General features: G+C 42.7%; 5 protein-coding genes and 2 pseudogenes across 9 annotated transcripts; 5 read left to right on the top strand and 2 right to left on the bottom strand.

Annotated features, from left to right (window-relative positions):
• LOC8058017 lies at positions 3,078 to 9,497 on the top strand. Of its 5 annotated transcripts, XM_002445673.2 has the most exons (4): positions 3,078 to 3,520; positions 6,996 to 7,304; positions 7,724 to 8,242; positions 8,373 to 9,497. In XM_002445673.2, exon 4 carries the CDS (start codon positions 8,645 to 8,647, stop codon positions 9,353 to 9,355), a length of 711 nt encoding a protein of 236 aa, XP_002445718.1. In that variant the 5' UTR covers positions 3,078 to 3,520; positions 6,996 to 7,304; positions 7,724 to 8,242; positions 8,373 to 8,644; the 3' UTR covers positions 9,356 to 9,497. The 5 variants fall into 5 exon arrangements, with proteins under 5 accessions (XP_002445718.1, XP_021320929.1, XP_021320932.1 ...); XM_021465254.1 differs by having other exon boundaries at positions 6,996 to 7,124; positions 7,724 to 9,497; XM_021465256.1 differs by lacking the exon at positions 3,078 to 3,520 and adding an exon at positions 6,577 to 6,780 and having other exon boundaries at positions 7,724 to 9,497.
• Positions 4,139 to 6,521, bottom strand: LOC8057834 (annotated as a pseudogene).
• LOC110437082 lies at positions 9,630 to 11,905 on the top strand. The gene has a single exon (XM_021465253.1). It carries the CDS (start codon positions 10,781 to 10,783, stop codon positions 11,501 to 11,503), a length of 723 nt encoding a protein of 240 aa, XP_021320928.1. The 5' UTR covers positions 9,630 to 10,780; the 3' UTR covers positions 11,504 to 11,905.
• Positions 12,037 to 13,575, top strand: LOC8058016. The gene has a single exon (XM_021465252.1). The coding sequence runs from the start codon at positions 12,420 to 12,422 to the stop codon at positions 13,188 to 13,190; it is 771 nt and encodes a 256-aa protein (XP_021320927.1). The 5' UTR covers positions 12,037 to 12,419; the 3' UTR covers positions 13,191 to 13,575.
• Positions 14,121 to 15,522, top strand: LOC8058015. Its single transcript, XM_002445671.2, has one exon. The coding sequence runs from the start codon at positions 14,525 to 14,527 to the stop codon at positions 15,389 to 15,391; it is 867 nt and encodes a 288-aa protein (XP_002445716.2). The 5' UTR covers positions 14,121 to 14,524; the 3' UTR covers positions 15,392 to 15,522.
• On the top strand, positions 16,230 to 17,415 carry LOC8058014 (annotated as a pseudogene).
• Positions 19,059 to 21,650, bottom strand: LOC8058013 (uncharacterized protein ycf39). The gene is made up of 8 exons (XM_002444561.2): positions 21,481 to 21,650; positions 21,154 to 21,389; positions 20,947 to 21,045; positions 20,508 to 20,702; positions 20,180 to 20,272; positions 19,987 to 20,082; positions 19,616 to 19,756; positions 19,059 to 19,517 (listed from the first exon to the last, which is right to left on the bottom strand). The coding sequence occupies exons 1-8, from the start codon at positions 21,599 to 21,601 to the stop codon at positions 19,341 to 19,343; spliced, it is 1,158 nt and encodes a 385-aa protein (XP_002444606.1). The 5' UTR covers positions 21,602 to 21,650; the 3' UTR covers positions 19,059 to 19,340.

Raw genomic sequence — 21,804 nt, 5'->3', positions numbered from 1 at the left:
TTTTATCATAATTTTATTATTTAATAAATTGTCGCATAAGTGTTTTTAGTGATGTGACAACGTTTTTAAGAAGAGAGAAGTGAGTTTTATGAGGACAAAACTCTCTTGGCATCATTATCTACTCTCTATAACTATGAGTCATGAAATTAAATATTTATAAAACTATAGAATGAAACTAGTAAGTGTTTCATCTATGTTTCATATCATTCTATCATTCTATATAACACGGTAGTTTTATAAATAACGTCATGAAACTCCTCGCTAAAACTGATCTAATAAGAAACCATGTATATACGAGATCCAAGACACAAAAAGATATGGTAAGTATATGAATGAGTGAGAAGTCGTGTAATAATTGGAGTAATTGGACAAAAGATCATTATGTAGAAACTATCCATTGGGAGCATAGTTTCCACGTGTAGTATCTACACAAATTAAATAGACATATAAATTAGAATGTGGTTTCTAGCATTTGAACACTCCTCGTAGGCCACTCTACTCTATGTCATAAAAATGAAAAAAAAACTCTTTGAACTAGTCTGATCCGCTAGTGAGTAGGTTAGGTCATAACTTTTAACATAGACACAGCCAAATCCAAAAGAGATTGGGCTCCAAGCCAAAAAAACAACGCTTGATTGGGTCGGCTTCAAAGATTTGGACCACAATTAGTTTTTCTTAGATCCTACTTTTATAGAGCAAATCAACAAAGTTCACAAGACATGTAATGCATATGCTGTAAAAAACAGCTAACTATACATCATCAACCGACGAACACAACTAATAGTATGAAACTCCAAAAGAGCAAGACAACTTCAACCTTTGCCAAGTGCGTTTTTCATGTCGTGGGCTAGAGGCCATGATCCCAACACACGCCCTCAGAGAAAGTCCCTCCAGACCTCCACCCTCAGATCCTTTAGTTTCCTTCGAGAAGTCCTCCAACTATTTTCTCATAGTCTTAGATCTTATCTTCTATATATCAACATCGTCCCCCTTTAAGAGACTTCACCACCTATAAGGTAAAAAAAATTGTGAAAATATCATTAGATGTCTTTAAAAACTTCTTTTCAATCCTCGTTTTGTGCCAAATATTCCAACCCCCAAAGAATGATAGAGAGCAAAAAGAGTTTAATATGATATCATTATAGCTCAAAGGGATCTAGTGATAAAAGTAGCACGATCTGTCATGGGCTTTTATGTGTCTAGCACGACTTTTGTGCACTATTTTTTTATCTGATCTGAACCTGACTTAACCGGTGTTTGATCAGGACTACTTCAAACGTTCAAATGTTTGGATCATGGTTAGTAATAGTAGCACGGTCTATTTTAGGGGGGTTTTGAAAACTATAGGATCACATCACAAGTTAACCTATACCTCAATAGAGATCTACTCTAAAATCTCAAAATCTCTTGTGGCACAGTTGGTTAGGTAGTTGAAAGGAGAAAATGGGATTTTGAATGTAGGAGTTTACAAATCTTCTATTTGATTTATGGAGTGGAGTTTTGGTGGAAAGAGGAGTAGAAGTTTAGAGAATCAGTTTTCTACTAATAATTCAGGAGGGGAGGTAATTGGGTGAAAATTATGTTTTCTAGTGAAAGATGAATACATGATCACCTTCTATCTTGATTTGTCATTAATTTCTCACAAAAAATACACACATCAAATTAGGGATTTCCAATTCAACCTCCCTTTTATATTTCCTCTCCATGAAGCAAACAAGAAATTAAGACTAAAATTCATATTCTCGTCAATTCCTTCTATCAACCCCTACCACTAACTTATGCACCTCTTTCCATATAGTTGCTAAACACATCGATAGAGCAACTCATCCAACAGATGCACAAATTATTGAGTTAAAGTGTAAAAGCTCCCACCAACAACTCTCTTTTATTGCACTAAAATTTGGTCTCCCTAAAACACCACCAATAACCCTCAAATCCACACAGGGTGAAGCCCTCAATATCTTTTCCATAGATTTTAAGACCTGTGGTGGGGGTTGTAGGGAGAACATGTTTTAGGAGCAGAGAGAGAGAGAGAGCTATCACAAAATCCATAATTTGCACCTAATAATCTACCTTGCCAAATTATTAGTGGGAGCTTTAGCTCTATAAAGTTCATTTCCCTCCAAACTTCTATTCCATCCTTAGTTACCTAAATAAATATGCCTGAAGAGCCCATTTAGATTCCATGAATTGAAACTTTTTGGTTTTATAATTAAATTACTTTTTAATTCCTCTCAATCGCCGAGGACCAAATAGGACCCAGAGAATTTGAGATTTCAGAGCAGTCATCTCTGAGGTATAAATGAATGAACTTGTGATGTGATCGGATTGTTTTCATAAAACATCCCAAAAGAGATCGTGTTAGGCCTTGTTTAATCCCCAAAATTTCCCAAAATCTTTTAAGATTTTCCATTTCATCGAATCTTTGGACAGATGCATAAAATATTAAATATAGATAAAAAATAACTAACTGTACAGTTTGGTTGTAATTTGCGAGATGAATTTTTTGAGTCTAGTTAGTCCATGATTAGACAACAATTATCAAATACAAACGAAAGATATCCAAAGCCAAAATTTTTCACCAACAACAAGACCCTATTAGGCCAGTCTCAATGCATGTTTCATGAGAGTGTCATGCACATTAAATATGGTGCCACATAAGCAAAATTGCTGACTTGTCAGAGTCATTAAATGAAGGAGTTTCGTCAGATGAGAGAAGAGTTTCATCCCCATAAAACTATTATGGCTCGGTTACCTAGTTTATAGTCTTGGTAACTATGCTATGAAACTATGCATTGAGACTGCCTTACCAAAATCGAGTCGAGTCATGTTTGGAGGAGCCGAAAAAACAATGACTTGTCAAAGTTTTTAGACTTCGTGTAACCTAAAACACTTTCGGATCATACAATTGCTCGGGTTTTCTACTATTGTGGCTCGGTTACCTAATTTATAGTCTTGGTAACTATGCCATAAAACTATGCATTGAGACTGCCTTACCAAAATCGAGTCTGAGTCATGTTTGGAGGAGCCGAAAAAACAATGACTTGTCAAAGTTTTTAGACTTCGTGTAACCTAAAGCACTTTCAGATCATACAATTGCTCGGGTTTTCTACTTTGAATCGAGTTAGATCGGATCATGAGTCACACATTATGAGCTATAATCATGTGAGTAATCATCAGGTCTACTCTGAGGAGGAGGGAAACCCTACTCTTCATTTTCCGAAAATCCCTTCATTTCGAGTTGGACCCTCGGGCGGTCGTCGTCCGGCGTCCGGCGGGCTAAACTCGGGCGGAAGGAGATGGAACTCCGTGAGTTGGACCCTCGGGCGGTCGGCGTCCGCTGCACCCTCCGTGAGTACCCGGGTCCGTGGCCTCGTGGTGGAGAAGTGCGTTGCGGCGGATGGGAGGAGCGCGAGGAGCTCTACAGTTCGAAGGCCGCGGCAGGGTCAAGTCAGGGGACCGAAAGCTCCCCGCACAACAACGTCTGCTACGGACCGTGCCATCCAGCTCCTCCCGATCCGTAAGGGCTACACTACACGCCTACACGCACCTTCGATTTGAATTCAATTTGGCCGATTGAGCTGGTCTAGGCCTCTAGGGCACCTGAAATTGCTTGGATTCGGATGCGAAATGATTCGATTGATAGTTGTTTGGAAGATTGCAGACCAATGCCCCAAAAAAGTTTACATGCCACACCACTTTTTCCAATGGTTTTTGTTATCTTTGAGGCTTAGGATTTGTGAAATTTATTAATCATCTTAACATCTAGATATATATATTTAGTCTCAACTCTCCCGATGGAACGGACGCAGCCTAGAGGTGTATTCTTGAAAGGAACGCATACATTGAATACACGGTAGCATGCTTACAAATGATTTGTGTTGAGGCCATTAGGTTTTTTAAATACATGGACTAGAAATCTACATCCATTTTAAATCAAGAATTATTCAATGGCAGTGCTATACTGCACAAACCTGGTAGGGGGAATCTGGATGATTAATTTATTCTGCTCTCCCAGCTTAACCATTGTGGCTATGATCTGGCATGCTTCTTGCACGCAGGGCAAGATCCACTAAATAAGGATCTGAAAACAAAGCAATCCATACTGAATGCACAAAATCACATCAACAAACATGAATTGGATCAAAACTGTGTCTTTTTTTCCTTTCCGAATTCTTCTGTACATTTGTACTCTATACATACTAGAAAACTGCATCAAGATTAGCTAATCCTCAAAAACGCGGATGCCAATCACAGGATGTCAAAAGCAACAAGGAGTTTCTATGAGCTAAGGATGTTTAGGAGAGAAACCCTGCTCTGGACCAATATCCTGAACAGGTGTCCTGCTCCGCTCTCAAGATCTCCAATGCTGCACTCTAACGCCTGTAATTGGTCCTCCTCGCAAACAACTGCTTTTCTCTTGGAAAATGCCTTCGAGACAAGTGACTGCTTGGGCACTTCAATTTGCTTTGACAGGAGCTGCACCGTGGACTCAAGTAGAGAGATGGCGATCTCCCTGGCCTTGGTCAGTAGCCTGATCATTGCACTGTCTGCCTTGTCAGAAGTGGCCTTCTTGCTTGACTTCTTGAAAGACTGTTTAGCCTTCTTCACCAAGCGGCTGTAAGACTGGATCTTGGCATGAACGGTCGCACCATCTCCTTTTCTTAGTGCCACTTGTAGCTCTTGGATAATGGCCTTCAACTCAACAAAGATCTCTTGCATGGTGTTGCAGAGATCCAGCAGCTCGAGAGAAGACTCAATTTCTCCATCCAGCATTTTCCTTTGCTGGGAAGAGCAAACTTGGTTGCTTGGCAAGTGTGTCATCTCCTCAACACTGGCGTAGATGTCTCCGAGCCTCCTCAAACCGTCACACACCGTGACGATACATGTGGATGGTGAGGAGATGATTGCCTCTAGAATGCACAACTCTTGTTGCACTGCAGCTTCGCTGGACTGAGGCCTGGACGGCAAGCTTATCGACCTAAGGTGGCAAGCCATATTGATCTGTAGTCTCTGGCTGAAGCTTTTTGCGTATTGAAATGAGGTGGAAGAAATGAGAAGCGAAATTTTTTGCCTGATGATTCAAGTCTCTGCCGAGACCTATTTATATAGAGAGGGTATGGGGCAGCATCTTTTGAATGGTAGACAAAGAGAATCCTGCCATTTCATGTCCTCAATGTTGTCTATCAAGGTTTGAGATCTGGCAGCAGCATAAGGAATCTGTTTCCTTCATCACGCCGCTTGTGTTTATCAATTTTCTTAGTGTGCCAGCTATCTCCCAGTGATCTATCACATTGTCATGCTCCAACTATGGGCAACAAGAATCAACATGTTAGTTACTCTACTGGCCAATCTTGCCACATTGCACTGGGATTAGTTTAGTGATCACTAACCAAGTATTACTGGTGAAGTACGTGTTATGTAGCGCAGTCGCCAACACCAGTAGGTATTTTATTCTGCACAACTTATGCTACTTACACGCTCTACCTCATGCGTTGGAGCTGGCTTGCTTTAGCTGTAGATAGCAAGATCCACTGGACAAGGATCTTCTGCTTGTTGCTGAGGCAACATATTGCATCTTAGCAACGTGGCCATCTCTTAATAAAGCCATGCAAAGATCAACTTGAACAACGCGTCCTAACTACTTTAATAACAGTCACCAGTATTGAGCATCTTTGGAGCCCCATTTTTCTTAATAAAGAATTTTCTAGATGGATGCTCCAAACTTGGGTCATTATGATTTATAACAGTAAAACAACAAGAAGTAGTTCAAAATTATGTTTCTATTTTCAAGTGACTGTTTTTTCTGTACAATACTTCTCATATACAGTGATCAGCTGATCATCTAAAAGGCAGATGCCAAAGGGGCTCAGAGTGGGTACATCTATCTACAAGCTGAGAGTGTTCAGAAGGGAAACTCTGATTTGGATTTGGACAATGTCCCAAATCTGCCCTCTAGATAAACAATGTCCAACCCCAAGGTGGCTTGTAATTGATCCACTTCACATAGAACTCTCTCTTTAGGAATGTCTTGTGGATGAGAGACCACTTGCTAGAACTTTGTGCTGCAATCTGCTTTGACAGGAAATGTGACGAGGACTCGAGAATTGAGACAGCAATATGTCTAGCTTCACCTAACAGCTTGACCACCCCTTAGCTCTCCTGGTTAGCTGAAGTAGACTTATTGTTAATCTTCTTGATCCTCCTGCAGCTGTCTGGGTCTTCTCTGCAAAGCAGATATAGGATCGAAACTGAATCTTGGCTTCAACTGCTGCAATGTCTCCCCTTTTGATAATCAATTGCACCTCCTGAACGCTCGAGCTCACTCTCTTGCATGGCACTGAAGAAATCAAGCAACAGGAGAGAGCGCTCAAGCTCGTCCTGCACTGCTTTCCTTTGCTTTGGTTGGCACAGGCTGACTTGGTTGCTAGTCAAGCACATGATCTCCTAAATGTTGTTGTACACACTTCAAAGCCTCCTCAAAACATCTGCATTGTTCGAATGGCTGTGGAGGCTGAAGGGATGGTTTCCTTAATGATCTGCAACTTATCCTCAATGCTGGTTTCGTTGGAGCAAGGGCTGAAAGGCACATTTGCAGATCTTATATGGTAAGCCATGGTTGGAGCGAAAAATGCAGCGCTCTCTTTGTAGAGGAGGGGAGAGGAATGCTGCTCTAATGGTGTCTACTCTCCTGGGCTTCTCTCTATATATAATGAAAGAAGTAGAAGCAATACACAATTGAATCAGCAGACAAGAAGAATCATGCCAGTCCAGTTGCTTGTGAGTTTGCTGTCCATCTCTATGGCAGGTTGATTCTTTTCTTTTGAATAATCTATCGACTGACATATAAATAATGTATGAGCCTGTCATGTCCCAATTGTTAGAGACAATAAGTACACAAGGATGTTGTTTGGGTTACATCTATTACGTGCACATTATGCTTCAATGTTACAGGATGACTAACCTCATTACACAACATTGCTGTCATGTTTCAGTTGCATCTTTCGGCAGGCCAGACCACATTTTGTACCAACATTGGCATTTCGCAACATGAGTTGGCCAGACAGGAAGACAGGCTGCAAGCACTGTCCAGCTCCAATGCTTGAAATGAAGAGGGAAAGGAAGTATGGAAAAAAACAGTGCTCCACTCTGCTATTTTCTCTCTGTTGCTGTGTTTCCACCATGGTCCATTTGAATCCTTGCTCAATCATCCGTTCTTGTTTTATGAGTGAATGGATCAGTTCCAGAAAATCAAAACAGCTGTAACGGCACACATTGACACACGTGTAAATAAAGTAACTATGGTATGTATATTATATATGAACTTCTCTGAACATTAAAAGTTGCTATATACATTTCCTGTTCTGTACATTGAAATCTATTGGATGAATAGCGAATCCTTTTTGCATTAAAAAAAGATTAGTGAATCCTTTAGACTTGGATCACATAAAATCATATGGGTAGATGAGAGAATAGGCTTTCAACGCCACTCTCTAGACTGCAAATCTTTTATTCTTTCATACATTTTTTGTCTTCCTTAATGTTTTTTTTTTTCTGGAGGAAGCAAAAATCCTACTGGCCACTTTGCAACCTTTCGTTCAATATGCTTGGGCAGAAGATGCATTGTTGATTCATAGTGCAATAGTGCATATGGCATTTTTGTAAGTGTCCTGACCTATTCAGGTAAATGCAAGGCTATGCTAATTATTCTACAAAAATGTAGAAACACGAGGATCGTCAAGCATATACATTGCTAGTGCACAGGCAATGAAGACCGAGACATGACAGCAGGACTATCACTATCTTCACAAATCAACCGTGTAATGACATGATTATATTGTATCGGGGTGATTAAATGCAACTAGTTGGGAACCTGGGCCTGGAGGCAAGCAAAGGCATCTAGCTGCTCCTTCCTCCAGTGGCAAGTTGCCTGTTAATAAATCATCTCATGATCTGGAGGATCACATGTTCATCTTGCTGCCCTTCAACCGTGCAGGCAAGTTTGCCACCCTCATTGCAGACATGACAGCCTCATAATCAAAGCTAAGTTTGCGATGCTTCTTGGGTTTGGTGGCTTCTGTTGCAGTTCACCACTTGGTTACACATGAGAATGATTCTTCTTGTCTGCTGGTCAAGCATATACGCTGCTAGTGCACAAGCAGTGCAGAGCAGAGACATGACTACAGGACTACAACTATCTTCAATAATCCACCGTGTAATGATGTGATTATATTGGAATCAGGTGATTAAATTCAACTAGCTTGGAGGCGAGCAGAGGCATCTAGTTGTAGCTTCCTACAGTGGCAACTTGCCCGTTAATCAATCCCATGATCTGGATCAGATGCTCATCTCACTGCCCTTCAACCGTGCAGGCGATTTTGCCGCCCATATTGCAGACATGACAGCCTCCTAATCAAGCTAAGTTTGTGATGCTTCTTGGGTTTGGTGGCGTTGCAGTTCATCAGTTGGTTACACATGAGAATGATTCTTGCTGTCTGCTGGTTCAGCTATGCAGTTGCTTTGACCTCTTTCGCTATATAAAGAGGAAAGCCAAAGCCAGGAAGACCACCATTGCAGCAGCTTGCCTTCTCTTCTCCATTTCAAGAACAAAAGAAGCTTCACAGCTTCAGCCTCCATTCAAATCATGGCTTGCCACCTTAGGTCCGCGAGCGTGCCTTCCAGCCCTCGCTCTAACAAAGCCAACATCGATGAACAGCTCCAGAGCCTGAAGGCAACCATCTCCTCACCTTCAGTGGCCATTGAAACCATGGTTGATGGTCTCAACAAGATCGTGAGCATCTACAGCTGCATTGACGAGCTCACATCCTTGCCCAGCAACCAACGTCAGCAGAGGAAGGCAGTGGAGGAGGAGCTTGAGCGCTCCCTTGTCCTGCTTGACCTTTGCAACGCCGTGCAAGAGAACTTTGCAGAGCTAAAGGTCAGCGTCCAAGAGATGCAGCTGGTTCTCAAGAGAGGAGACCACATGGCTCTTCAGGCCAAGGTTCAATCTTATGCCCGCTTGGCCAAGAAGTCACAGAAGCAGTTCAAGATCAACAGCAAGGCTGCTTCTGACATTGAAGGATGCAGGGTAGTCATGTTGTTGGCTGAAGCAAGGGAGATCGCTGTGTCAATGCTCGAATCGACACCACGTCTCCTCTCAAAGAAGATCGCGATGCCCAGTGCTAGCAAGTGGTCTCTTGTGTCCAAGGCATTTGAGAAGAAGAAAGTTGTGTGCAAGGAGGAGCAATTGCAGGCGTTGGAGTTGGACATTTCTGATCTTGAGAGTGGAGTTGCCACTTTGTTCAGGACACTGATCCAGAGCAGAGTTTCTCTTCTGAACACTCTCACCTTGTAGATAGATCATAAACCAACTCTAATCCCTGCGATTAGCGTCCGCCTTTTAGAGGATCTGCTGATCATGGAAACAATTTTGATGTATATATATGAGAGAAAGTGTACAGAAATATACTATGCTGGAAAGCAAAGTTTTGGGTCAATTTTCCTGCTGTCGATTTTTTTCCCTCTTTCGTCTCCTTGTTCAATATGGAGGACAGCTAAATAAAAAAAAAACAATAAATGAAATGGGAGTCCTGCAGTTGTTTCTTCAGGAAAATAAATTATCATAAGGCTCTCATGATTATCTATCCACTATTTGCCTGTTAATATTAACAATAGGAGTATGATCCGAATGAAGTGGATCTTGCTTCCTTAACTGATAGCATGCCAACTCTAGCCATGAGATTTGCACTTGCAATTAATAGTTGTTCAGCATTCGGTTAGGTGCCAATGCATAAGAAATTTGGACGGCATGTGGACATCTTGATACTGCAGGATTCAGATTCTTAATGCTTAACGCACAGCAGGCAGGAGAAACAAACCAGCGTGTTACGAAGTATCAAGAACGCTGTAGTCAACTGTTCCTTCCACTAGCATGCATCAACCAGCCTAGCCAACAGCAGTTCTAATTGCACAGCTTTGCTCTCCAATCTCATGATCTGAATCTTAGACTAAACTATGCACCCGTGCAGCAACTCTTTTTATTACCATACTATTTTTCTTGTGCAAAATGATTTGGAGGGGGCTACAAATACCCCTTGTTCTAACAAATGTTTTGGACTGAAGGTAAACTTCTGTCGGAGTGAAATATCTGGCATAGCAAATAAAATGTAAATCCACGAAATATTAACCTGTGAGTCGAAATAGGGAATCTTTTCTGTTGTTCAGCCCTTATAAAAATGATACATCTATTATCTCACGAGTTTAAGAGAGATGGATATCTCTGGCGAAGCGTGCACATATTATGAGCTAGAAAAGATCCTTTGCTGCCGGTACTTGCAACATGACAGTGCGATAATAAGCTAATTATTCAGGAGCTGCACCTAATGGGTCTAGAATCAGATGATTAAACACGTTTTGGGAGCCTGGAGGTGAGCGAAGTCAAATAGCTGTCCATGCTTCCACCGGCAACTTGCATGTTAATTAACGGATCACACGATATTATGAATCTGATGCTAACTCCCCCTTCACCCGTGCTGCTCATTTTGCCACCCATAATGCAGGACATGACAGCAGACAGCCTTGTAATCAAGCTCAACTAGTGATGCCCCTTGAGAAATAATTGTTGTTGTCTGCTTATTTCAGCTGTGCAGTTGCTTCAACTTATGTCCCTATATAAAGAGGGAGCCCAGAGCTGGGAAGACACCATCGCAGCAGCTTGACTTCTCTTCCATCCTCCAGCGAGAAGAGGCTTCGTAGCTTCTGTTCCATTCCATTTCCAAGCATGGCCTGCCACCTGAGATCCGCGAGTGTGCCCTCAAGCCCTCGCTCCAACAAAACCAACGTGGAGGAACAGCTCCAGAGCCTGAAGGCGACCATCTCTTCACCCTCCGCGACAGTCCAAACCATCGTTGATGGCCTGTCCAGGCTCGTGAGCATCTACAGCTGCATTGATGAGCTCGCATACTTGCCCAGCACCAGCAGCCAGCGTCAGCAGAGGAAAGCAGTGGAGGAGGAGCTAGAGCGCTCCCTTGTTCTGCTGGACCTCTGCAGCGCCATGCAAGAAAGCTTGGCGGAGCTCAGGGTGCTCGCCCAAGAGATGCTGCTGGGTCTGAAGAGAGGAGACGATGTGGCTGTCCAGGCCAAGGCTCAGTCTTATGCCCGCTTGGCCAAGAAGGTGCAGAAGCAGTTCAAGAAGACTAGCAACAAGGTTGCTCTTGAGGACACTGAAAGCTGCAGGGTGGTCAAGCTGTTGTCTGAAGCCAGAGAGATCGCTCTGTCGATGCTGGAGTCGGCACTGTATCTCCTGTCAAGGGAGATCGTGATGCCAAGCGCCAACAGGTGGTCTCTTGTCTCCAAGGCATTCCAGAAGAAAAGAGTCGCGTGCAGGGAGGAGCAGTTGCAGGTGTTGGAGTTGGAGATTGCTGACCTTGAGAGCGAGGTTCAGGTTGTCTTCAGGAGACTGATCCAATGCAGGGTCTCGCTTCTGAATGCTCTTACCCTGTAGAAAGGTCATGCACCAACCAACCAACTCCAATAGCCTGCGATTAGCATCCACCTTTTAGAGGATTGGCTGATCACCAGAACAATTTTGATGTATATATTGAGACAAAGTGTACAGAAAAATAGTTGATGAAAGAGCAAGATTTCGATCCATATCATGTCCCAAACTGTCTGCTACTATATTTCTTCTCCTAGCTTGACATGGAAAACACAAAACAAATCACCTGAAATTGGGAGCTTCAGCTGAAGTTTAGCTCGAAAAAAATATATTAAGAAGATGCTCTTCATGTTTGGTATCATCAAAGAAATTAGTCGATGAGATGCCCACGTTTATATTCACATGGATGTGCCTCAACAACAGGCACAAGATTCTTGCAAAGTAGATCTTGCTCTCTTTAACCAATAACTTGCCAACCCCAGCCATGAAGTTTAAGTTCGTTCGCAACCAATAATTGATCAGCACTAGAATGAGCTTCCATGCTGATTATTGCTGTTAATAGTTGGAACATGACAGTGCGATTGATCACTTACACAGTTACACCAAATGCTCAAGAAATTTGGATGACACGTTGATCATCTTGCAATCGCCGGTTTCAGAGATTATTCTAAATGCTGACAGCACAGCAGTCAGGCCAAACATGCCAGCATTGCAAGGTGACATGAAGAATAATCATGAATATTGAATTCAAATGTTGCTTCTGTTAATATGCAGCATCCAGCTATCCTCTCTTCATACGATCTGAATCTAACATTAAATGATTAAACTACACAATCGTGCAGGTGATTTTGCTTCCAGTTATCTAGACATCCCATGTTGGCCAGAAGCTCAATAGCACCTTGTCACCGATAAGATTCTTGCTGTCTACAAGGTCAGCGATGCCACTTCTTCAGCTTTTTCATTATATATATAGAGGACAACCATGGCAGGTCGACAGCATTTCAGCAGTTTCCTTTGTGCTCTCTTCTCTTCCATTTCTAGAGGAAAACAGAGCACTTCAGCTTCCATTGAAGCCATGGCCTTCCACCTCAGATCAGCTAGCGTGCCTTCCAGTCCTCGCTCCAATGACGTCAATGTTGAAGAACAGCTCCAGAGCTTGAACACAACCATCTCTTCATCTTGTGCCACCATAGGAACCATGTGCGATGGTTTGAGAAAGCTTGGAGAAATTTACAACTACATTAGTGAGCTTGTGTGCTTACCTAGCAGCCAAGTTCCAAAGCAGAGGAAAGCAGTGGAGCAAGAGCTTGAGTGCTCGCTTGTCTTGCTCGACCTTTGCAACACAATGCAAGAAAGCTTCTCTGAGCTCAATGAAAGCATCCTGGACATGCAGCTGGCTCTCAAGAGAGGAGATGATGCAGTTGTTCAAACCAAGATCCAGTCATACATCCGTATGGCGAAGAAGACACAAAAACAGTTCAAGAATATCAGCAAGGAGTCTGCAGCAGCTGATCAGGAAAGCTGCAAACTGATCAAGGTGATGTCTGAAGCCAGGGAGACTGCTGTCTTGATGCTGGAATCTTCATCCCAACTCTTGTCGAAACAAATGGTGGTACCAAGTCACAGCAAGTGGTCTCTCATCTCCAAGACTTTCCGGAAGAGAAGAGTTGTGTGTGAGGAGGAGCAACTGCAGGAGTTGGAGTTGGACATTGTTGATCTTGAGAGTGGAGTTGAGACTTTGTTCAGGAACTGATCCAGAGCAGGGTTTCTCTTCTGAATGCTCTTTGCTTGTAGATCATACACCAACTGTGATTCCTAGTGATTAGTATCCGACTTTTCGAGGATTAGCTAATCATGAAAACAATTTTTTGATGTATATTATGAGAAAGTGTACATAGATATTCTCAATGAGAAAATCAAAAGTTTTGATCCATCTCATGCTGTCAGTTTTTCTGCTGTTTCCTTTTTCTTGTCCAGAAAATAGTAAACTTTTCTGGTGTTATGAAAAAAAATGGTAACGGTTCAGTCACAGCTAAGCAAATGAAATGTTGCTCAACAGCAGACAGAAGATCCTTGTAAAGTGGATCATGCTCTCTCTCTAAGTGATAGCATGTCAGCTCCAGCCATGAGGCTTAAGCCTGCAGTTGATAATAATTCAAAATCAGATGCAATAACATGTAGAGCACATACAGTAAGCTCCATGCTTATTCTTGCTGCCGGTATTTACAACATGGCAATGTGATTCGGTTAGGCATAATACATTACAAAATTGAACAGCATATGAGTCAGTCTCGGGATTATGAAACCCAGATTCTAAATGTTGTAAACACAGTAGGGAACATGACAACGATGCAAGGAGCTTCGGAGCCTGCAGAAATGAAGCAAGCATTCCTCACTAGAAGCATAAACTGCCAAAGAAACAGCTCGCTCATATTTCCTTTCATGATCACTGTTGTCACAAGCCCTTTTTATGTATTTATGAGATATAAATGTACACAAAAAAAATTCAAGTGAGAAAAAAGTGTCCACATCACTGCTTATGCATGCAATGCGTGAGTATGCTAGATAACACATTTTTGTTTGCTATTCCAAATTCAAATAAATATTATCAGAAAAAAAATATGGTTGTATTTGTTGTGCAGCAGCCAGAATCAAGATGGACATGATAGTCACTCACATGAGATGTGCCTGCTAAACAACAAGCAAAAGATGCTTGCAGAGTGGATCTTGCTCCCCAAACCGACTAGCATACATGCCAGCTCCAGCCAATTGCTATCACACATCACGAAATCTGAGCTGCCTTGCTGATTCCTCCTGCCAGCATGAGAAACAACCAGGCAACGAGGCAGCAACTGTGGGTGAAGCTAGCAGGTCAACCGTTCTTTCCTTGTTTCCTTGCACGTTCACTGATCTCATGATCTAGATCTCAATGTAAACAACATAATACATGCTGCTTATAATTGGGAGATAGCACTATGAGAGCTTCATCAGGCCACATTCAGAGATTCCTCTTGCTCAGGTTGAACATACAGAAAGCATCAACCTGCAGTGGAGACTAGTGGCTATGTCGCAACAGCCCAGCACTTCATGACCAGAGAGATTCTTCTTGTCGGTAGGGTCCACAATGCCATTGCTTCAGCTTCTTTGGTTATATATACCGGGAAACCGTATACCTGGTCGACACCATTGCAGATAATTTTCTCTCCATTCTCTTCACTTCCAGTTTCAGCCATGGCTTCCATTATCAGATCCACGAGTTTGCCTTCCAGCCTTCGATCTGAAGAAATCGACATTGAAGAACAGCTGCAGAGCCTCAAGGAAACCATCTCTTCTGCTACCATTGAGACAATTGTCGATGGTATCAAAAGGCTTGGAGAAGTGTACAACAACATTGAGCAGACAATTTGCTCATCCAGTAGCCAAGCTAGCCTGTGCCGATTACAACAGAGGAAAATGGTAGAGCAAGAGGTCGAGCTCTCCCTTGTCTTGCTCGATCTCTGCAACACCATGCAAGAGAACTTTTCAGAGATCAAGATCAACATCCAGGAGATGCAGCTGGCTATCAAGAGAGGAGATGACTTGGCCCTTCAAGCCAGGATCCAGTCTTACATCCACTTGGCCAAGAAAGCACATAATCAGTTCAAGAAGATCAGCAAGAAGCCTACTTCAGTTGATAAGGACAGCTGCAGGGTGGTCAAGCATTTGGCTGAAGCCAGGGAGATTGCAATCTCCATGCTAGAATCCTTGTCCTATCTTCTATCGAAGCAAATTGCTATCTCAAGTTCCAGCAAATGGTCCCTTGTTTCCAAGGCAATCAAGAAAAGAAGAGTTGTTTGCGAGGAGAAATTGCAAGATACAGAGTTGGTCATTGTAGATCTTGAGAGCGTAGTTGAGACTTTGTTCAGGAAATTGATCCAGAGCAGAGTCTCTCTCCTCAACACTCTCAGTTTATAGATTATGCACCAGCTCCAATCCCTTGCGATTGGTCATAATTTTGTAGCATACCTGTAAATGAGCAACTGTACAGAAAATTACTGAAAAGGTCACAGTTTTGGTCAAACTACTGTTACCAATTTTACTGTTTATGGATCCGCTCAAAAAAGTATTGTTGTCAAGTTTTTTAACAGTTTAATTATGTTAATTTTTAGAATACTCAAAAGATGCTCATCGTTATTGACGCTTAAAGAAGTTAATCTTTGTAATGCTTCAGTAGAGATGTGCATGTTATGTAGATGCCATGTGTTGTCCAAGCAACAAGCAAAGGATCCTCGTGGGGTGGATCTTGCTTCCCACACCTAAAACAAGTCAGCTCCAACACACGAGGTTGAGCGTGTAAGTAGCATGAATTCCGCTGAATAAAGCATCTTTTCAAATTAAGAATTGCACACTGGCTCCATAACACGCTTGTCACCACAAATAATAATTGGTTAGCAATCCACTAAAATGAGCTTGAGCATGCAATTATGTCAAGATCCACCAGTTGAGCTTAACTAACCTGTTGATTATTGCCGCCAATAGCTGGAACATGGCAATGTGATAGCTCATTGGGAGGATAGCTACTGAAATTAAAAAAAAACAGAACTAAGCTGAGTCATGTAACAGACTCCATGTGCTGTAGCCACCTTGCAGGTTTCAAACCATAGTAGTTAGAAAGTTTGGAAAACAAAAAGGAAGAATTATGTTTGTTCACCATCAACATGATGCCATGCCACCTCGCACACTTCTTGGGTATAAATAGGCCTCAAGCTGGAGGCCAGTACACTCAACCCAACACCTGCTATCTCACCTCTCATCTCCACAGCCAACAAACATAAAAGAGCCAGCAACAGCCATGGCTTGCCACCAAAGATCAATCAGTCTACCTTCTAGGCCTGCCTCCAAAGTTGAGGAGGAGCTACAAATCCTTGAGGCATGCACCTCTTCGCCCTCGATGACCATTGAGACAATCTCCAATGGTCTAAGGAGGCTTGGAGACATCTACAACTCCATTGAGGAGATTATGTGCCTGCCTAGCAACCAAGTTTGCTCCTCACAACAGAGGAAAATGTTGGATGGAGAGATGGAACGCTCTCTTGAGCTATTGGATCTCTGCAACGTCATGCATGAGGACTTCACCGAGTTGAAGGCCATCATCCAAGATCTGCAAGTCTCTCTCAGAAAAGCAGATGATGCTGCAATTCAGGCCAAGATCCAGTCTTACTTCCGCTTGGTGAAGAAGGCAAAGAAACATTTCAAGAAGGCTGCAAAGAAGGTTGCCTTTGATGAGGACTGCAGGATCTTGCGGCTGTTGAGCGAGGCTAGAGAGATCACTACCTCTCTTCTTGAGTCAACAGTGCATATCCTGGCCAAGCAAATTGCAATGCCCAAATCATCTATTATCTTGAAGGCGTTCCAGAAGAAAGCTTCAGTTATCTGCGAGGAGCAGTTGCAGGTGTTAGAGTGTAACATCAGAGATATCGAGGATGGAGCAGGACTTCTGTTCAGGAGATTAGTCCAAAGCAGGGTCACACTCCTGAACATGTTTAGTTCATAGATCCTCTAGCTTAGACACTCTTGACATCTGCGATTGTTATCCGCTTTTTAAAGGATCTGCCAGTCGCTATGTACTTTACCATCTGTATAGCACAAATATATATAAAAAGCCCAATGGAAAACAAAATTTTGGTTCAGTTCATGTTGTCAACCTAGTACTTTAGGCATGCTTCAATTTCAAAGGTACCAAGGAAGTGATTTTTACCTTCTCCATGGCCAAAAGGTGCATATGTTCAATGATGAACCTGAACATTATACATTTGTAATACACAAACAAAAACAAAAGGAGGATGTATTTTTGTTTACAAATAAAAAAACTGAACATACACTATTGTGATCAGAAAGCAATATTCTAATAGAGTGTAGCATAATTGTTTGATTTTTCAAATAGGCATGTTGTCTCAACATCTGTTTCACAATGTAATTTCGACACCGTTTTCACCTTATGCATGGATACACCAGCTCCACCATGAAAGGCATATAAACTTATAGTTAGCACACAGCTGATCTAACAGACAACCAATCTATCAATAATTTCCTGAAAACAGGCTGCATCACATGTATCACAAAAGAAATAGATTCCACTAAAGCTCACGAGTAATAAGCTACACACTAATTTGGATTCTTTTCTGCAACAGTTGGAACATGAAAAAAATGAACAGATTTGAGTCTCCTAAAGCAGGAAATTAACATACAAAGCTCATGGCTCCATTTCAACAAGTAATAGAAGAGATGTTGAGGCAACAATAACAATAAGCCTTTAGTCCCAAGCGATTAGGCATAGGATAAAGCTGAAACCCACTATCCATTACATAAAAAATACAACATGCATGTATGCAAGGTTCTCAGATGTAGACTAAACAACCATAGTAACTATTGGTGCCAATAGCTGGAGATGAAAATGTGTCCACTTGCCTTGCTACATGTATCACACTAAGATTTTGAATAGCATGTTGGTGATCTCTTACAATTTCCAGCAGACGCTGAATGATGTGAGCACGGCATGCCAGTGAAATGTTGGATGGAGAAATGGAATGCTATGTTGAGGTACTTGATCTCTGTAATGCGATGCATGAGAACTTCACTGAGTTGCGAGTTGAAGGCCATTGTCAAATATCTGCAAATGTCTCTCAGAAAAAGAGATGACACAGCAGTTCAAGCCAAGATCCAGTCTTATTTCCGCTCGGTGAAAAAGGCAAAGATTCGTGAAGGCTGCAAAGAAGGTTACTTTTGACAAAGAGGATTGCAGGATCCTGAAGCTGTTGAGCAAGGCTACAGGGATCACAACCTTCAACCTAACAGTGCAGCTCCAAGGCAAACAAATTGCAATGCCCAAATGGTTTTTGTCCAAGGCATTAGAGATATGAATAGTCTAACACATGTATATCATGTGACTTGTACTCCAAGTCGTACCTTGACCATATATATGAAAGCCACCCCCCATATTGGCTGTGAGGTGTTCCCTAATTCTCTACACAAGGCATTCCAGAAGAAAATTTTGGTTGGTTGCAAGAAGGGGAAGCTGCAGGTGTTAGAATGCAACAATGGGGATCTTGAGGATGGAGCAGCACACTTAGTCAGGAGATTGGTTCAGAGCAGGGTTGCTCTCCTGAACATTCATCGCACATACATACTGACATCTACAATTGACATCCGCCTTCTATAGGATCCATGTGTCATTGTATACTTAACAGATGTATAGTACAGGTGCACACATAGTTGCTCAAATGGAAAAATAAAAAGTACTAGTTCAGTTTGTTGTACATCTAGTACTTATGGCATACTTATAATATCAATTTGGTTCTATATTACGCTGTGTGGACACACAGAGTCGGGAAGTTCCGTGCCTGTTGAAGAATGAGCCGGCGACTCATAGGCAGGGGCTTGGTTAAGGGAATGGAACCCACCGGAGCCGTAGCGAAAGCGAGTCTTCATAGGGCGATTGTCACTGCTAATGGACCCGAACCTGGGTGATCTATCCATGACCAGGATGAAGCTTGGATGAAACTACTTCCATTTTCTAAAAAAATGTGGTTCAATATTTGCATTGAACATACCACAAATGTGCATAAATTTGAACACACTAATATACAGTCATGAAAAGAATGCATATAATCATCCACCAGAGCCTACAGATACCTTTGTTGAATAATTTAAGTTGACATGAAACCATAGACTCTATGCTGTTTTGCACAAACTTCAGAACTTTGATAGCTCAAAATGTTAAGATTCTATACACATCATCTAATAGCACAGAGCATTCTTGCACATGCAAAAATGCAAATATACAGGAAAAAAATTGTGCTCACTCATCTGTCATTTGAGGCACAGATCTGTAAAATATGTCCCCAGGTCACAGAAATACTTCTTATCAAAAGAATATGTCGGTTTGCTTGGATTGTGCCTTCAGATCCTTTAACTTCTTCAATATGTTGGTAAAATAATCTTGTAAATATTTCTCTAAGCTGAGGATGTCATTTCCATCCACCCCGAGAAGCTGGTAGGTCTCATTCATTGGAGCAGAGAAAACTGTGTCACTTGAGAGCACCTGGTTTAAAGAAATGTTCTATTAGTTTTCACAAGCTATGGTACAGGTTACCATTACATGGACACATGTAGACTGAACAGAAAGGACAACATGATAACCTCTGAAAATGCCAGTCTGTCAGCCACATCATTTGTCCATTGGAAGAACCGTGTCAACTGACGAGTAAATCTCAAGACTGCAACAGGGACAGTGGTTACATTGGCATCTTGCCCAGCTAATCTCTCACACAAAGTAATCACCTGGAGAGGCAAAATAAAGAAAAAAAAAGATGAAGTACAAACAATAAACATAATTCTGAGAAGCATCATTTACAATATCTAGCATCACAAACAAAATGAACTGTATAACAGTTTGAAAGACAACAGTGATACAAACTTAATAATATATGAAGATAGATTTATTGTTCAAAACTTTTCTGGACATACTATGTAATTAATTTCCTTCAAAACGACAGTGTGCAGTTTAATACCTCTTGAGTTGTCCAAGCTCGTGGGCCAGCAAAAGTCATGAGTTTCCTGTTGGCCTTCTCGTTCCGCATAGCTATAAACGTTAGTCGAGCTACGTCCTATAATTTAACCAGAATGTGTCAAAGGAAAGGTGTGGAGAGGTCCAAAAAGAGATTGGTGATCCCATTTTCAAATGGACAAGGAGGAAATATAGACCTGAGTATCCATGTAAGCAATCCGAGTTGGAGCATCAGTTCCCCAGACAGACTTCTCTTCTAGTATAGGCACAGCATATTGCCCAATAAGGCCCTATTGCAACCAATGTTAGACAGGAATTTATTTCTGGATATAACAAGCAAATATGACAATGGCACGATGTATCAACTCGAGGTCATGTCGCCACTTGATCTTTTAATAGTATAGTTCCACTAACAAGGAACTGCCTTTTGTAACCTATCATCATTGTACTTCACTAGGATCATTGACAGTAAGAAAGCGTTTTCTAGCCAAAGACTCAGAATCACACGGAGAGGATCAAATCTACCTGCATGAAACCACACAAACGGATGATGATATAATCCAGACCACTGTCCTGAATGAACTTCTCAGTGCAATACTTGATTTCCATCAAGGGAACCTCAGGATGCTTGTCACAGTTGTGGATGGAATAGAACACATACTTTTGAATTCCCATAGCCTTTGCACACTGTATTAGAGCAACTTTTCCTTCCCAATCTACCTAAATGGAATAACCATCAGCAAGTCTAATCAAGTGATCCATGGCATATATGTTTGTACAATACAAGAGCACGCCATCCTTACGACAACAAAAAATGCAGCCAGATGAAATTCTTCACTACTAAGAGCAATAGAATTAGCTTGAGTAACAACCAGCAAAAACATATTAATGCAAGAATAATATTCAGGACAACAGAGAAGTACAATAATTTGTTACTGTATTCACTGAAATGGCCGTAGCATACCGTCCGGATGGGCTCTTCTGGCCGTCCTGTCGCACAGTCAATGACTGTGTGAATACCAACAAGTGTCGCAGGTATGGTCTCCGGCTTGCTGAGGTCGGCCTAATCAGTTCGAATGCAAAGCACACAAAATTACCACCAACAGCGAAAACAGGTACAATTGCACAGATTGAATAGTGTAGTAGCAATGGCAACCCAAGGTAACCGTACATTGACGACAGTGGCGCCCCAGTCCCGGAGGAAATCTGCGGGCGCCGGGCGCGGCCTGACGAGGCACCTGACGTCGTAGCCCTCGTCCAGCGCCCTCCTGACCACCTGCCGCCCCAGCGTCCCCGTGGCGCCCACCACCAGTATGCTCGTCGGTCGGACGGGCGTCCCCTGCGCAATGCTGGTCGGCGCCACCGCCTGCGCGTTGCAGGTCACCGCCAGCCTGCATCGCGATCCACCTGCAGAAGCAAACACGCACTCTGTTACCCGGGAGGCAGCGCACGACTCGCAGGCGGCTCTCGGGAACGGGAAGCAAAATGGCGGGGGTACCTTTGGTTGCGCGGTGGAGGAGGAGATTCGAGCGGCTAGCAGAGGAGAGAGCGGCGCGGCGGCGCAGGCGGCCCGGGGAAGCGAGCTGCGATGGCAGCGCGGCGAGGCTGGTCGACGCCATGGCGGTGGGCAAGGGGCGGCTGGTGGCGACGTGGCGTGGCCCGCCGCGATGCTTTTGGGGTGGGGAGGAGTGGTGGAGAGGGGATGCGGACCAGCCGATGCCCGTTGCGCCACGTCCACAGCCGTCCCGTCATCCGCTTCCTCCTCCACGTCACCATCCGCTTCGTCTTCCTCTGCCATTGCGCCAGCTCCTCTCTGAACACG

Source organism: Sorghum bicolor, chromosome 7 (genome assembly GCF_000003195.3).
Source record: "Sorghum bicolor cultivar BTx623 chromosome 7, Sorghum_bicolor_NCBIv3, whole genome shotgun sequence".
Lineage (NCBI taxonomy): Eukaryota > Viridiplantae > Streptophyta > Magnoliopsida > Poales > Poaceae > Sorghum > Sorghum bicolor.
This window is presented reverse-complemented; position numbering and strand designations above follow the sequence as displayed.